The 17,020-nt window shown below is 32.5% G+C and overlaps 1 protein-coding gene across 1 annotated transcript in view; it reads left to right on the top strand.

Moving 5' to 3' along the window:
* The first annotated feature begins 5,879 nt into the window (after window positions 1-5,879).
* The window catches only part of LOC113366354 (alpha/beta hydrolase domain-containing protein 17B-like), a 16,634-nt gene continuing 5,493 nt past the window's right edge, over window positions 5,880-17,020 (top strand). Inside the window, exon 1 of the mRNA XM_026607951.1 lies at window positions 5,880-6,526. Coding sequence (XP_026463736.1) covers window positions 5,880-6,526 — 647 coding nt within the window. The remainder of the gene's footprint in view (window positions 6,527-17,020) is intronic.

The raw sequence follows: 17,020 nt of genomic DNA, 5'->3' as shown, positions 1-17,020 counted from the left end.
AACTTCTCTGTAAAGGGTAAATTTTCAAATTTTTGCGAGGAGAGATAGAAAATGAATTAAGTTTTTTTCTTTGACCTGCTTTTTGAAAAGTTTTAAGTAACACTCGTAGAATTAAAGTAAATTTAATAAAAAGTATATATGTAGAGCAGAGCGAGGCACAAACGTCCAATTTGACTTTGAGCAAATATACTATATTGTGAAAACCATAACAATTATATCACAAAACAAATAGCACATATCAAACGAACAATTATCCGACTACTTTCAGTAAACTGCCTTCTACTTTATTATTGTAGGAATGTGTTTTTTGATACATTTCAAAAATTTGTTATCTAGACCTTTTTACCATATAGGCGGAGTAACTTTAAACGGGCAAGTGGCTAAAAGGTTTTAAGCCTCATTATAATTTTAAGGGTATTTTAAAAAATAATTACTTTTTAACTAATACTAAAAAAAACTACCAACGGAAAAAAATAATGCTTAACTTTACTAATTTTTGACACATTGGTGGTGGACCTTTTTAACCCGGACCTTCATTATATACTATCTATTCTTCGATAATTCTGGGAAATTAAACTGGGAAAATGTTATTCGACAAAATGTCCATTAGATCGGTACTAAATTTAGGTTCTGAATCAAATAACATAAATAAAAAATAAAATAACCTAGAAAATGTTTTATAAATACCAATGAGCAGTGGCGTCGGAACCGTGTGGGCTGGGCAGAAAAAACGAGCCCACCCATTTAAAATTTGCTTCCGACGCCACTGCCAATGAGTATATAACTATACAAATGAGATCTTTCAGAGCACCGTGTTTGAGAATAATATGCCAAACAATGCAACAACAAATTTTATATTAACATTTCAAAAAAGTTGATATTTTAGTCTCTAGTAACACTTGCGGCCCGCCGTTTACTAACGTTTTTGTATATAAATAAAACTACTTACTACAATTTAATCATAATTAAATAATATTCACGTGAATCATCCTATTAAACGTAATTGAACATCATCTGCCTAAAACGTTTGACATTTCACGTATAAGCCACCATCCATTGTTTTATTCAAATTACGCTTCTACACAAATTCCGACCATCTCTGGATTGGCACGAATTTTTCAAGACTATGACTGGCCAAATCGGTTTAGCCGTTTTCGATTCTATAATTCGATTTGACAGATGATTATTTTTTAACTTTTAAATGCAGTCGTGTTTTGCCTTACAATACAAAAATAACTTACTTATTCAAAAAATTATTTAGAAGTTTCATTGTGTCAAAAATTCATATGTTTGGCATTGGATACGAAATATTTACTCAAGTCAATGGAGCGTTTTGGGTCTGAATATTTTTAATGTGCTCCAATTTGCATGAAATTTTGGAAATAGGTCATCTTACTATCAAGTTTAAAAGTGAAAATAATTGAGACTCCTTTGCCACTTCCCGGGGGATGACATCCCTTTTCAGTGGTGCAATTGTATCTCTTTCAAAATAACGTTGGATATCGATAAAAAACTATTTAGAAGAGTAAAATGTTTCATAATGTTTTTCAAAAAAAGCAATTACTTTTCAAGTTACTGGCCACTAAAAATTTGTTTTTTTTTTTTGCGTTTTTCGTCGTTTTTTGCAAATATTTTTAAAGATATACATTTTAACGAAAATCGTGTAATTAACAAAATTATATCAATTGAAGTCTTAATAAATCGGTGTTCTAAGAACAATATTAGGCTGAATATGAAAATGGGGTTTTATAGTACTCAAAATGAGCTTTAAAATGAGTATTTCTGCGTGTAAATTGAGTGAGCTAACATGCAGATAAAAGACGCATACTCGCATACAATGTTTTTTTTTTTCATTTAAATCAAATGGTTCATGAGTGCCATTTCCATCAAAATTAAAAATAATCGTATTTCCTCCAGAATTAACTTGGTTTAAGAGACCTTGATGGATTCTAAAAAAATACCACAAATTTAGTACAAACGATTTCCAAAAAACTCATGATTTCATGAAAAAAAATCGATTTAAAAAAAAAACAATTTCTTATTATTATATCTCTGAAAGAATAAAAGATACGTATAAAGGTATATAGATGAAAATTCAAGGTCTTTTTCTGACTAAATATTGCTTTTAACACGTTAACTGCCGTGTCACCCGTATTCGGGTGGCAGCAAGAGTTCTCATCAGGCCACGTCACCGTATTCGGGTGACAGCAAGAGTTCTCATCAGGTCACGTCGGGTGACTCCTTCTAAAGGATTTCCAAAAATATTTAGATAAATATATGACAGTAGATAATAATACTGTTGAATTTTTTTAAAAATCGTTTATTAACAAAATTATTTACAGTGCAAAATATTGAAGCATTTACTGCAAAGTTGCGGTTGACCAGGGCAGCTTGGACAAAAAGTAGTGGGTTTTCTGAGATTTGCTCGTGTCTTAGATCGTTCCAGTTTTTTTGTCTTCTTTTATTTGCGTAACACCGCTTGGATGCGCGTCTAAGGCTTTTCCCCAAATTACTTATGCGAACGGCGATGCAATGCGTATTTCGTCGAACAGAAGGCAATGTTAAATCTTCACTCAGTCCTAGTAACTTTGCAGCAATCAGTTCTCTGAATCGTCTAATATTTACAGTTTTTTTTGTTGCAATTTTGTAAACGACCAAAGCGTGTACGATTGACGTCCCCAGTAGAAGTTCAACACCAAGCTTCCTATACCACTTGATTCCTTTCCTCATCATCGAAGCATAGGAAACCATTTGGTCTGAATAATCTATACCACATTTACCCTTATTATATTCGAGGACGGCCAGAGGTTTGGTCTTGCATGCGGTAGCAGAGCACGCATCTTACAGTGGCACGGGTGGCCTGACGGGGATTTTGTTGTAAACACGCGTGGCAGTCAACGTGTTAATTATTTTTCTGTTCCACAAATATTGATAGAGTTATGATTGTTTAAAGTTCAAAGAGTGCGTGGCTGTCCAACCAGAGTGTCTTTCGAACCCTTTAACCCTTCGCCGTTTCAAAATAAGAGAAGTTACGGTAAAATTTATGATAGAAAAAGTTGTAGCTCATTTGATTACCTTCAAAATAGTGTATTACAAGTTTTGATAAAATAAGAATCAAAAGAGTTATAATCCAATTAATGCGGTGGGTGGTGACGGAGTGCAAATTGTTTTCACTTCTTAAGATTTAGGATTAGCCTAAGACAAGACACACGCTTTTTTCCTCTCCATTTACTGCAATAATTTTGTTGATCGTAGGTAGTATAGAGCACATGTGAACAGTATTTCACAAATTAATCCACTTCAAATATAAACTTAAGTAATAATGTATATTGAATTAATAGTGAGAAAAATGTAATTTAGATATTAAAATTACTAAAAACCAGTTAAAATATGGTACAAATATATAAAAATTATAGGCAACATTATTGAAGCAATTACTTTGGGTAGAAAAATTCAACATGATATTGTACCTTTACCGCGAATGCTATATATTAATTCTTTCTGAATTTGTTATACCCTTTAAAAAACATCAATTTTCAATACGTGTATCTTATGCTATGACCATAAATCACAAAGGCAGATTATGATTTTTTGTGTGATACATTTGGAAAATCAATGTTTTAGTCGGGAATAAACAAAAAATCGTTCATTTATACATCCACATCTACAGGTATGACCAAAAATACTATAACCCTTAATATTAAATTAAATTGGAAATAAATTTGTACTATAAATTCCAGTGTTCAATTTTTAATATACATTTTTATTCAACATATTTTTATATTTGTTAAAGGGATAATTAAAGTATTAACTGTGGGAATTGAGAATCATCATTTTATTTAAAGCAGTTTTACATTTAACATCACTCATATATTTGTGTAAATAGTAATTCAACAAAAATTATTACTATATATATATATATATATATATATATATATTAGAAAAAGATGTGATTAAATATATATTATTAGACATCGGCATTAAATTTCCAGATATTTTATAAAAACAAATAATACTGAATACAAAGGGTATGGGCGCATTGCCATGCGGAATCGGCATTTATACGCCATTTTATAGATCTAAATGATTAAAACAAATATATCAATTTTCAACTTTGTACCTCATCTTATGGCCGAGATATCATTGAAAATATGCCAAAGTGCCCCCTTCTTTCAAACTCACTTTTTCGCGTAACCATAAAAGATAACGAAAATATTATTACGTGATTCTATTCACATTGACTCAGACCACATTATGTAGAACAATCGATGCCAAAAAAATTTTCATTATTAGCTGAAAAAAACAAAATAATTTTTCAATTGGTGTTTTCGTGCAATGCGTTTAGTTGGACCACTTTCTAATTAGCGTTATTCGAAAGCCTAATGTTTCTTCTTTAAGTACTGCAAATATTGTTCAAATCAATTTGGTGGAACACGTTGGAAAATTGAAAAAACCGGAGTCAGTACACCCGCGCGTAACGCTAATAGATAGTACCCATAGATAAGTAAGCATAGTACACTGCTGTTGCATAGAATTCGTTCGTACGCAAAGCAGTGCGCGATGCGCACGAAACGATTCGGGCGAACGACGTACTGATTAGTTTTTCACAAAGACAGGTTGGAGATACGGAGCAAAGATAGAAACCGAGTTTTAAAGAAACGAAAAATCCGATTTAAATGATTCAAAAAAGCTTTTGCTTTTTCGGACGACAAAATTGTTTCTCAAAAAAAAAAACGAGAAAATATATTTTTGTTAATTCTCTTTTTTTTAATATCGAAAATAATTCGAATCGTATAAATAATTTCAACTTTGCCATTCAATTTATGCAATTCTTAGAAATACTTTTCAGGCAAACATAAACATTTTGTCTACAAATTCCAATAATAAAGTTAATTTTTGGAATATTTCATTACAACACGGGAAAAATATTTATTCATTAGAGAGTGTGGTCAAGTTCAAAGAGCAGTTAAATATGAAGATCCGTTATGACGGCGAAAGCAGCAAAGACTTTGAAGCTCCCGTATTCTCAAACTATTAATTTTACAATTACGGTTTTGGAAAAAATTGTAGGAAATTTTATCTAGTTTAATTCGTGCATAGCTACTTTTATCGTAGAATGAGCCGGAAAGGAGATACTTAACAAAAACAGTTTTTGACGCTCTTTTTTCAATATGGCGACGACTTGCCGTGAAAATTTGAGGTGTAAAATTCGGAAAGAGCCTCGAAATCTATAAGATTACCAATTTTCAGAATTCCCGGAGTACTGTATCGGCAACAGTCTTTTTTTTGACTGCACTATTAATATTGTCTAGGGACTGCACTATCTAGTTTTTTTCAAAATTGTCAAAATTCTCGAATATCTTTTTTTTTCAAAATTTATAACCTTTTTTTAAGTTTTAAAATTCTAAAGTTACAGTTGTTACAGTAAATTTGCCTTAAGGCGCAATGGAATGCACGGCACAATATTCGATATCCAAGTTCATAGATAAATAAGCATGTTCGATATCCAAGTTTGAGTCAAATATTCTTTTAGTAATCGACACTAGTGTGCTCTTGAAACGCGTGGCGACAATTCTGTTACAATAAACCCTTGTACGATCCACTCTGTCTTTACATGGTGCGATGTGGCATCATCGCCTTTTACAGATTTTTGACAGCTTCGTACTGTCAAGTACTATACAGTGCTTTGAGTTGAGTTTTTCTAAGCCATATAATTCATCATGGCCTCCATACATTTAATGTGATTTGAAGTATTTATTTATTTTTATGCGGTTCATATTTATATTTATCTGAAATCGGATGTTGTGCATTTCGTGACTTAAATACTTTACCTTAGTGTTTCTATAAAATATTGATTTGTGTAATTCATCCAGCTGAAAATGAATGGATTGAGTTTTAGCGAGCTTTGTTGCTTATTCTGCTGTCCGCCTTGTCCGGGACGAATTGCAGCAAAACTTGCATTTTTACCGCCAGAACCAACTTATGATTATACAGCCGATGAATCTGGATCTAAATTTACTATAAATTTAACCGATAGAGCCGAATGGCAATATTCTGAACGAGAAAAGGAAAATGTGGAAGGTTTTTTTGCACGGACCTCGAGGGGCAATCGAATAGCATGTTTGTTTGTGCGTTGCAGTACCAATGCCAGATTTACCATTTTATTTTCTCATGGAAATGCAGTCGATTTAGGACAAATGAGTAGTTTTTACTTGGGGCTGGGTTCTAGAATAAATTGCAATATATTTAGTTATGATTACTCTGGATATGGAATGAGTGCTGGGAAGCCATCTGAAAAAAATCTCTATGCCGACATAGATGCTGCTTGGCATGCACTGAGAACTCGTTTTGGTATTAGTCCTGAAAACATTATATTATACGGACAAAGCATAGGTACTGTTCCAACAGTTGATTTAGCTTCAAGATATGAAGTTGGTGCTGTTATTTTACACTCACCACTTATGTCAGGAATGAGGGTTGCTTTCCCGAATACCAAGCGAACATGGTTCTTCGATGCTTTTCCCAGGTTTGCTCATAATTTTAATCATTTATTATGTAATTTATGTGTAAACAAAATCATAATTATAATATTAATTATGAGTAATCTATTATACTTATTTACTGACAATTATAAGCGGTTTTTCTCCTTTTTACATATCTATTTCACAGAAATATGTGTGTCTAGCGTTAAAACTTTGTATGAGATCATGTTTATCTATTTTTGTCTCTTATATAGATGATATTTCCCTTAAACGTAGTTAACTTACTACATTTTTATATTATTTTAATTTCACATTTTTTACAATTATGATTAAATATAATTTTACAATGGTGGTTTATTAAAATAAAATAGAAGGAAGAATAGTAGAATGTAATGAAATTTCTATTAATTGAAAGGCATAATTAAATAAACATATAGTAGTCGTGAAAGAATTGGCAACTTTTTTATAGTATATAATGTCCCTTTAAAAAAGTTGCCAATTTTTTATTGATTATTATATGCAAATTTAACTGTCTCTTTTAATTATTAGAATTACTTTACATTTACCATTTACTAATTACCAATTAATTTACTTTTAGTATATTATGTCACTAAAGGTAACTTAATTTGAAATGTCTTCTCTGGAGTTGTAGTATTACCAACTTACTTCTAAGAAAGTATTTAAAATAATCAAAAAATGATTTTTGTATGTGAAATTATTTTCAAAAACAAACCATTAATCAAATTTTTACGATTAACGATATTTTATACCTACTTTAGATTTACGTTTATTACTAAACATGGATATTATATACTGTATTAACTATATGCATAATATTACTTTGTGGTTTAAATATTATACATATATAAATTTGATTTAGTGGATGTACTTTTTATATACAATACTCCTCGTAACAAATCACTTCAGTGATTAGAATGTGGCGTGAATTCGATTTGTATGTAAAATTGTATTAAATAAAACTACTGGTGTTTGGCATTGTGCCTTAAGGCAAATTGCTGAACTTTCCGTGCCAGAATTCAATATTCTACGGAAGAAAATCAGTAATCAATAAATATTGATCATTATAATCACTATATGTTCATAAAATATACAGTCACGATCTTATCGCTCAAAACACTTGAGAAAGTTTACATTAGCAAGAGGTGAGGAATAAATCCATCTGAGGATAAATTTCTTACGATTAGAATAACGTATGTGAAATATATACATTACATACAAATTTATGTTTAAAGTATGAAACTTTATGTTTTTAAAAATTTTGAAAAAAAAATTCTGAATATTTTGAAATTAGTTTTAACCGTATAAGTAATCTTTAGAAATTAACAATCTTGGTACGGAACCCAACAAAATTGTAACAAATTTAATGCATTTTTAAAAAATCAAACATTTGATAATATGATGTGCATATGTCTAATAATAATTTTGACCGCAAATATGATTTTTTTTTCTCTCAATCTTTGAACCTGCTAGACCTGTCTTACCAAAATATTTCATCAATTTTTCATTTTGCCAATACAAGTAAAATGTTTTTTGAATCATTCAAATCGGGTACTTCGTTACTTCAAAAACTGAATTACCGTTTTTGGTACTTTTTGCTCCGTGTCTTCGAAATGGCTGGACCTGTCTTTGTCAAAAACTAGTCAGGACGTCTTCTCATCAATAGGAATCGAATGTTTTTTGAATCATTCAAATCGGTTGATTCGTGCGGCCGAAATCGTGGACGAAAAATTGTATCCAAACATACATACAAACACACACACATACATAATTTTTTTAAGGTATTCCATAATGTTCAGAAACCTTCAAAACGTGAAAATATTCAAAAATGTTCATTTTCGATTTTTTGCGATTACTATAATTTACCCTACGGGAAATTAATTATGATCTTTCTGTAAAAGTAATTGCTGTTGTGAAACAAATGTTAAATACAAATTAAATGTTTTTAACGGATAAATACAACATAACAATAATTAATAAAATTATATATTGAACACAAATTTATTTTATTTTAATTATTAATTTCATCTAATGGAAGTGGTTTAACATTTCATATTTTATTATACTTTTTAAAATCATACTATTGAAAAAACTGTCACTAAAATTATGATTACAAGTACATATTACAAAATTTGTTTTTGTGTTCACAAAGGAGTATTGTAACAGTATATAAATTAAAGTATTAATTCACAAGAATAATTACAGAACTCAACGTCAAGCCGATAATGGGTGATAGTATTGATTGTAACTATCATGAAACAAATTATAAAAAATTGTTTCAAATCGAAACTGTTATCGCAATCATCGAAAATGAAAATTTTTGCATACGTTTACGTTCAAAGGTTTCTGAACATTTTGGCATACCTGATAAAAAATGGATGCGTGTGTATGTATTTTTGTGTGTGTGAATGCATGTATGTGTGTGTGAATGAAGTGCGGATACAATTTGACCCCAACGTTTTAGGGAGCACTGATTAACCGATTTTAAATATTCAAAAAGCATTCCATTGATAGGAAGACATGCTGATTAGTTTTTAGCAAAGACAAGTTCCACGGTTTCGAAAATATGGTCAAAAAGTACGCAAAAATCGCAATTCAGTTTTTCAGAGAACGAAGCGTCCGATTTTAATGTTTTAAAATCATTTTAACGCTTTTAGGAAGGCGGAACTAGCGGTTTGAAAAAATTTAAAAAAAATGGCATTTTTAATAGCGATCTTAAGTATGAGTACTGATTTTGTTTAAATTTCGTACCAAGATTTTTAATTTTTAAAGTTCACTAATAAGGTTCAAACAAATATCTTCGACGTTTTCGACTGTATGATTCGAACTTGATGATTCGAAATACATTCGGTTTGTACTAACTGCGAGACAGTTTTTGCGAAAAGCAGGTCCAGCCATTTTGAAGGTACGGAGCGCAAAAGGCGCCAAAAATAGCCATGCATAGTTTTTGAGAGATCTGAACATCCGACTATATCAAAACAATTTGCTTTTGTTGGCGTTGTAAAAAATGATAATTTTGTTTGGAAGACAGATTTAACATTTTGAAAACAATCAAAATATTTAAAAAAGATAATTAAGAGCTTGCTTATATAATTAAAATATATAATTTTAAGTTTAATTCAGTTAATTCAGTTTCGAAATTGATCTGTTTTATATACGTTATTCTAAATAATTCTTACAATTAGAAATATGATAATAAGGTCCTTTAATAATTTCATTCAAACTGAGCTCGATTACGTTCTGTTAGGGTACTATAGTAATGGGCCGAAAATCGAAAATGAAAATTTTTGCATTTCACCACGTTTTGAAGGTTTCTGAACATTTTGGCATACCTCAGAAAAAATGGATGTGTGTGCGCGTGTGTTTTGTGTGTCCGCATTTTTTCGTTCACGTTTTCGGGCGCACGGATCAGCGATTTGAATGGTACAAAAAACATTTGATTCCTATTGATAGGGAGATGTGCTGATTAGTTTTTGGCAAAGGCAGGTCCAGCCGTTACAAAGATAAAGAGCAAAGAGGGCAGAAAATAGAAATCGAGTTTTTGAGAGAACAAAGCATGCGATTTGAATGATCTAAAAAAATTCAATTTGTAATGATTAGGTGAAGTGGTGATTAGTTTTTAGCAAAGACAGGTCCAGCCATTTCGAAGATACAGAGGTAAATGTTCAAAAAATGACAGTTTTTGAGAGAAATAAGCATCCGATTTGAATGAGTCAAAAAACTTTCTGCTTGTGTTGACGAAACAGTTGGTTTTGGAAAAAATGTATATCGGAAATTTACATTTAATATGCCTCGAACATTTTGTTACGGTACGGGAAGTTCCAGCAATTTGCCTTAAAACACGATGCCATACACTACTAGTTTTGTATTGCGATTAAGTCTTTATATATAAATTAAGAATGAATATGACACATTTGATCCAAGTTTTCAAGAATTTAGACTGTTTTGTTAAAAAAAACTGAAGTGTGTTGGCAAGTTACAGCAAACGCTGGCGCATTTTGCTAGTACATTTCACTCACATTGAGCTCAAATACTTGTTGTACGCGGGAGTTCCAATGTGCGAGACAGAAACATTTCAACTGATTAGACAATTTTTCAAATGTATGAGCTATACATTCTATCTTTTATCTTAAAGATGACGAGAAAAATTGTTATCTTTAAATGAAAAACCCCCAAAATGTGAATGCATGCGCTTTTTCTTAAATCTATTTACACGTCGTTAATGATCTGTCGCAACCTCACGACACAAGTTGTTCCAAACGAATTTCGAATACACTGGCTAGTAATACATGGTTGGAGTAAATTTTATTTACTGTTTCTGCTAAAAATAACAATACTGCCAAATCATTTTTGATATGCAGCTGATTACAGTGGATATTGAGGCGTTTACAAACTTTTCACCAACTCTAATATTTTTCACATATTTCCAAAAATTGCGCACGCAAACATTAATTTAATATATCACTTTCAAATGAAACAATTATTGCTGTATGTGCGGTGTTGTATTTGTCTATGTGCTATGAATTATTACAAAACAATAAGACAAGTAACAATTAATATTAGCTTTGATGCCATAACTAAAAACATAATTTATCGCTTGCTTTCAGCGTAAACAGAAATGTAATTAATGAGCTTCTGAGGGTTATTTTCGATGATTCTTTTTTAGAATAAACTATGTTGTCACCCATCTCATGACAAATACAACCGAATAAGTTGCTTTGCATTAACCGACTGTTTTGTGAACATCCTGCGCAACAATTTTCTTCACAGCTTCGATCTTTATGCAGAGCGAGGCCGACGTCTTGTTGTGTACATTATAGATCATATTATCTCAATTTTTAATATTCAATGTAATTAAGTTTTTTTGTATAAATGGAAAATGGGTCTTAAATACTGTCTGTCATGAATAGGTTGCATTTGAATTCACTTCGTATATATATATATATATATATACTAGATGACCCGACAGACGTTGTCCTGTACCCAACTCTGCATTTTTTCAATATCCTGTACTAATATTCACCGTTCAGTTAAAATTAATAATTATTGTTTTTCGAATTACTATTTACATCAATAAATGAGTGAATGTAGAACTGCTTCAAATAAAATGATGATTCTCAATTCCCATAGTTAACACTTTAATTATCCCTTTAACTAATATTAAAATATGTTCAATAAAATTATATAATAAAAATTAAACACTGCAATTTATAGTACAAATTTATTTCCAATAGCTCAATTCATTTTAATGCCAAGGGTTATACAATTTTTTAGTCATACCTGTAGGTGTGGATGTAAAAATGAATGATTTTTTGTTTATTCACGACTAAAACATTGACTTTCCAAATGTATCACACAAAAAATCATCGCCTGCCTTTGTGATTTATAGCATAATTTACACGTGTTGAAAATTTTTTTAAAGGGTATAACAAATTCAAAAAGAATTAATAAATATCATTCCCGATAAAGGTACAATATCACATTGGTTTTTTCTACCCAAAATAATGGCTTCAATAATGTTGCCTATAATTTTTATATATTTGTATCATATTTTAACTGGCTTTAGTAATTTTTATATCTAAATTACATTTTTCTCACTAATAAATTTATATACATTATTACTTAAGTTTATATTTGAAGTGAATTAATTTGTCAAATCCTGTTCACATGTGCTCTATTCAACCTACGATCAACAAAATTGACGTAATTGGAGTGGAAAAAACCGTGTGTCGGAAATAGGCTAATCTTAATCTTAAATTCAGAAGTGAAAACAATTTGCACTCCGTCACCACCCACCGGATTAATTGAATTATAACTCTTTTAATTCTGATTTTATCAATACTTGCAATACACTATTTTGAAGCTAATTAAACGAGCTATAACTTTCTCTATCATAAATTTTACCGTAACTTCTCTTATTTTGAAATGGCAAAGGATTGAAGGACTCGAAAGACATTCTGGTTGCACACTATCAATATTTGTGTAACAGAAAAATAATAAAAAGCAATAATTGGTCAGTAAAAGACCTTGAATTTTCATTTATATACCTTTATACGTATCTTTTATTTTTTTAAATAGATTTTTTTTTCATGAAATCGTGAGCTTCTTGGAAATCCTTTGCACTAAAGTTTTGGTATTTTCTCGAATCCGTCAAGATCTCTTAAAGCAAGTTGATTCCAGAGGGAATACGATTATTTTTAATTTTGGTGGAAATGACACTCAAAAACTATTTGCTTTAAACGAAAAAAATATTGTATGCGTCTTTTATCTGCATGATAGCTCACTCATCTTACACGCAGAAGTACTAATTTTAAAGCTTATTTTGAGTACTATAAAACCCCATTTTTATATCTAGCTTAATATTGTTCTTAGAACAATTTATAGAACACCGATTTATCAGGATTTTGATTGATATAATTTTGTTTATTACATGATTTTCGTTTAAATGTATATTTTTAGAAATAATTACCAAAAACAACAATTTTCAGTAGCCAGTAACTTGAAAAGTAATTTCTTTTTTGAAAAACATGATTAAACATTTTTCTATTCTAATTAGTTCTTTTATCGATATCCGACGTTAGTTTGAAAGAGATACAATTGAACCACTGAAAAGAGATGTCATCCCCCCGGGAAGTGGCAAATGATTCTAAATAATTTTTACTTTTAAACTTGAGAGTAAGATGAACCTAATTCCAAAATTTCATGCAAATTGGAGCACATTAAAAATATTCAGACCCAAAATGCTCCATTGTTTTGAGTAAATATTTCGTATCTAATGCCAAACTTATGGATTTTTGACACAAATAAACTTCTTAATAATTGTTTGAATAAGTAAATTATTTTTGTATCGTGGTTTAGTAAAGTAAGGCAAAACACGACTGCATTTAAAAGTTAAAAAATAATAATTAGTCAAAGTGAATTGTAGGCTAAGTTTTATGTGCGATCACTGACAGACGCATGCGCAGACTGCATCACCTGTCAGATGTTGACTGTATCTTATATTATTTTAATTTTTAGCACATCTTAGCTTCTTTTTGGCAATAATAATCTAGTCCTTACATTTTTCTTATTCATAATCATAAATCTATTATATTTTAATATTGTCTTAGCCTATAAGTGAATGGAGATGTTTGGCAAATGACAGTCGTCTTTTGTTTTTAATGTCAAACTATGCCTTAAATATTTTCAAGGACAAACAATGATAAGCGGTTTTTTTGTAATTTTTCCATTTATTTCTACAATCTAACTATATTTCTATGAATCAAAACATTCTAAAAAAATATACAAATATACAAATTTACAAAACATTACATTATTTTACAAGTTAATAGCACATTACAACATATAATATTTCATTTATTTATTAATGTCCTTACTCTTACTGTCTTTAATCACTTATTGTCCTCACGCACTCATAGTCATTATTCACTTTCATTAACTTATTAACAACATTATTCATTTTCACAAATTGTCATTGTTCACTCCACAAATTGTCATTATTCTCTCCAACGCTTCAAAAATAAATTGTAACAAAAAAAAAAATGTGTGTGGGATCCACAACCCTCGTAAATGGCACATGTGCCAACTGAAACCCTTCCAGATCAGTCACAACATACCGATCATGATCCAAAACCGCCTCCACACGGTACGGTCCCTTGAATTTTGGCACCAATTTCTTATTAACGCCAATAGTAGTGTCAACGTTCTCAATCATTACCTTGTCGCCGACACTGTATTAATTAGCCTCCTTCCACTTCTTGTCATGGTATGACTTAGAAGCCTGCTACATATTCTCTATCCGACGGGCTGCTTGTTCTCTAAGTTCAGGAAGATTAGCCCGCTCCTGATGCTGCTGCAAATAATCCATCATCTTATCCTCAACCCGTCGTCTCTGCCTTACTCCAAACATCGGCATACTGGGGCTCTCCCCTGTTGTCTTGTTGGTAGCATTGTTCATAGCAAATTCGACATCTGTCAGAACCATGTCCCAGTTTTCTATCCCTTCAGTCATCTTTGCCAACATCGGAGTAAGTGTTCTATTGCATCGCTCTACCTGTTTATTTGCCCTGGGTGCTCCTGTAGCAATCAATATTAACTTGACTCCGTATTCCAAAAGAAAGTTTCGAAAAGCTTCTGACGTAAAACAACTGCCTCTATCGGCAATGATGCTATTTGGTACACTGTATTGCCCAAATATGTATCCATATGTTTAATCACTTCCTTACTTGATGTGCTTTGGCAAGCAAACAACTTCACAAACTCCGAAAACCCATCAGTCATCAGGAATACATATTTCTTCTTCCGCTTGGTTAATGTCAATGGCCCATAATGATCAATATGTATCACCAGAAATGGCTTATCCTCTTTTGGGATATTATGCAAATAGCCTTCATGTCGTCCAGACTTCGGTGAATATGTGATACATTTTAAACAATTCTCAATAAAATTCCTTACCCTGGCTGTCATTCCACTGAACCAGTAACTAGTCTTTAACCCATTAATCGTACGCTCCACTCCAGCATGCCCTAACTGCTCATGCTCAATTCTAATTACATTGTCAACCATTTGCTGTGGTACCCAAAATAAAAGCCATTTCTCAATTCATAAAATTTACTTCTTTTCCTCTAGCTCACACCTTATTGCTTTTATCTCCTCATCTTGGTCTTGTTTCAGAGCCAACACTCCCTCAAATGAGTTCTCCTCCACCACCAACAGTTCATGACATCGACTGAGCGCATCGACATGTTGCATCCTAGCTGCACCCCGATGTTCCAACTCATAGTCATAATTCTGCAAAATTAAAAACCACCTTAATAATTTAGGGTTTACCTCCTTTTCCTGCAATGCCAGCTTCAAGCTGCTACAGTCCGTTACGAGTTTGGACTTTATCCCGTACAGGTAGACATGGAATCTCTGTACAGCATAAACTATCGCCAGCATATCAAGCTCAAAGCTATGAAGTTTGGACTCCGCTGAGGATGCTCTCTTGCTATAATAACAAGTGGGGTGCCAAGCCCCATCCTTCTGCTTCTGTAGCAAAATCGCTCCATGGCCTCGACTGCTTCCATCCGTATGCAACTAGATATAACATGACGGTGAATATATAGCCAGTACAGAACGCTTTACCAACTCCTGCTTTACCGACTCAATGGCTGCAACCGCTTCCTCGTTCAATTGAAACGACTCGCCTTCCTTGCACAAATCATATAGAGGCTTACACCTAATACTAAAATTTCTTATAAACTTCCTAAAATAACTTATTAGTCCTAAAAATGATCTTAACTGTCTAAATGTCTTTGGCACTGGATAATTTACCACTGCACTAACGTTAGTGTCACTAGGTCTAATACCATCCTTATCCACATAATACCCTAAATAAACCGTATGTCTATACACAAAACTACACTTCTGAATCTTCAACCTTAATCTATTCACACTCAATGTCTTTAGCACTCTCTGCAAAATATTCAAATGTTTATCTATAGTCTCCGTGGCAATCAACAGATCGTCCATATACACAATTATTTCCCCACATCCGATGAATTCTCGCAACACCTCACTGATATACCTCACAAATACACTTGGGCTGTTGCAAAACCCAAACGGCATGCGGATACACTCAAATTGTCCTTGTGCACACACGAAACTGGTGTACTTTCTGCTGTCTTCTTTTATTATGATATGGTGGAACGCATCCTTCAAATCAAGTGGCCTCACATGAAACGTTGGCCTCACATGAAACGTTGTAGCGTCACAGTCACTTTCACAGCCGGTTCAGAAGGCAGCGCGGCTTCTAAATATTCTTGTCTAATAGCCTCTCTAACCCTTCGCTGAGACTCCACTTCTAAACCGTCTCCTACATCAATCTCGACCTCCTTATCACTATTATTATTACTTATATCTGTCATCAATATACTATCACTCTCTTTTCGCTCAATAGTCACTCTTTTCCCTATATTAACATTTAAGTCTTCATGATTTATCAAGTCACGACCAAGTAAGCACACCGATGTCATCGTTCCTCTAGGCACCACATAAAATTTTAAGACTACGGACACTCCAAAAGCACAAAAAGTCACAAGCCGCTCTACCGTTCCCAACACTTTCAACTTCGAACCGTTAATTCCTTCAAAACGGCCGTTACTCGTGTCTGACAGTTGTGTCCCGGTTGGCAACACTTCTTCAGACAGCATAGATATCGGCGATACCGTATCCACTACGCCTTCCATCTGCGTACCGCCCTCTATGGAGACATCCACCGTATATGCAGGCACTAGATTAATTAACATCGTCGTTGTACTGTCGGGGGCCGGTTGCGTAGGCTGCGCCGATTGCGCCCCTCTATTGCTATTTCGCCAACAATCCTTTTGCGCATGGCCTAGCTTCCCGCACGTATAGCATGTTTCACTTCCGTCATTTTTGGGCTTAAGGCATCTCGAAGCTAAATGCCCCATACCTCCACAATTAAAACATTTGATACCTCCGCTGTGCGGTTCTATTCTTGGGAGCCCTGTCGGCTG

Source organism: Ctenocephalides felis, unplaced genomic scaffold (assembly GCF_003426905.1).
Source record: "Ctenocephalides felis isolate EL2017-DRISC unplaced genomic scaffold, ASM342690v1 CF-g0.4_SCAFFOLD_01170, whole genome shotgun sequence".
NCBI classification, from domain to species: Eukaryota; Metazoa; Arthropoda; class Insecta; order Siphonaptera; family Pulicidae; genus Ctenocephalides; species Ctenocephalides felis.
This window is presented reverse-complemented; position numbering and strand designations above follow the sequence as displayed.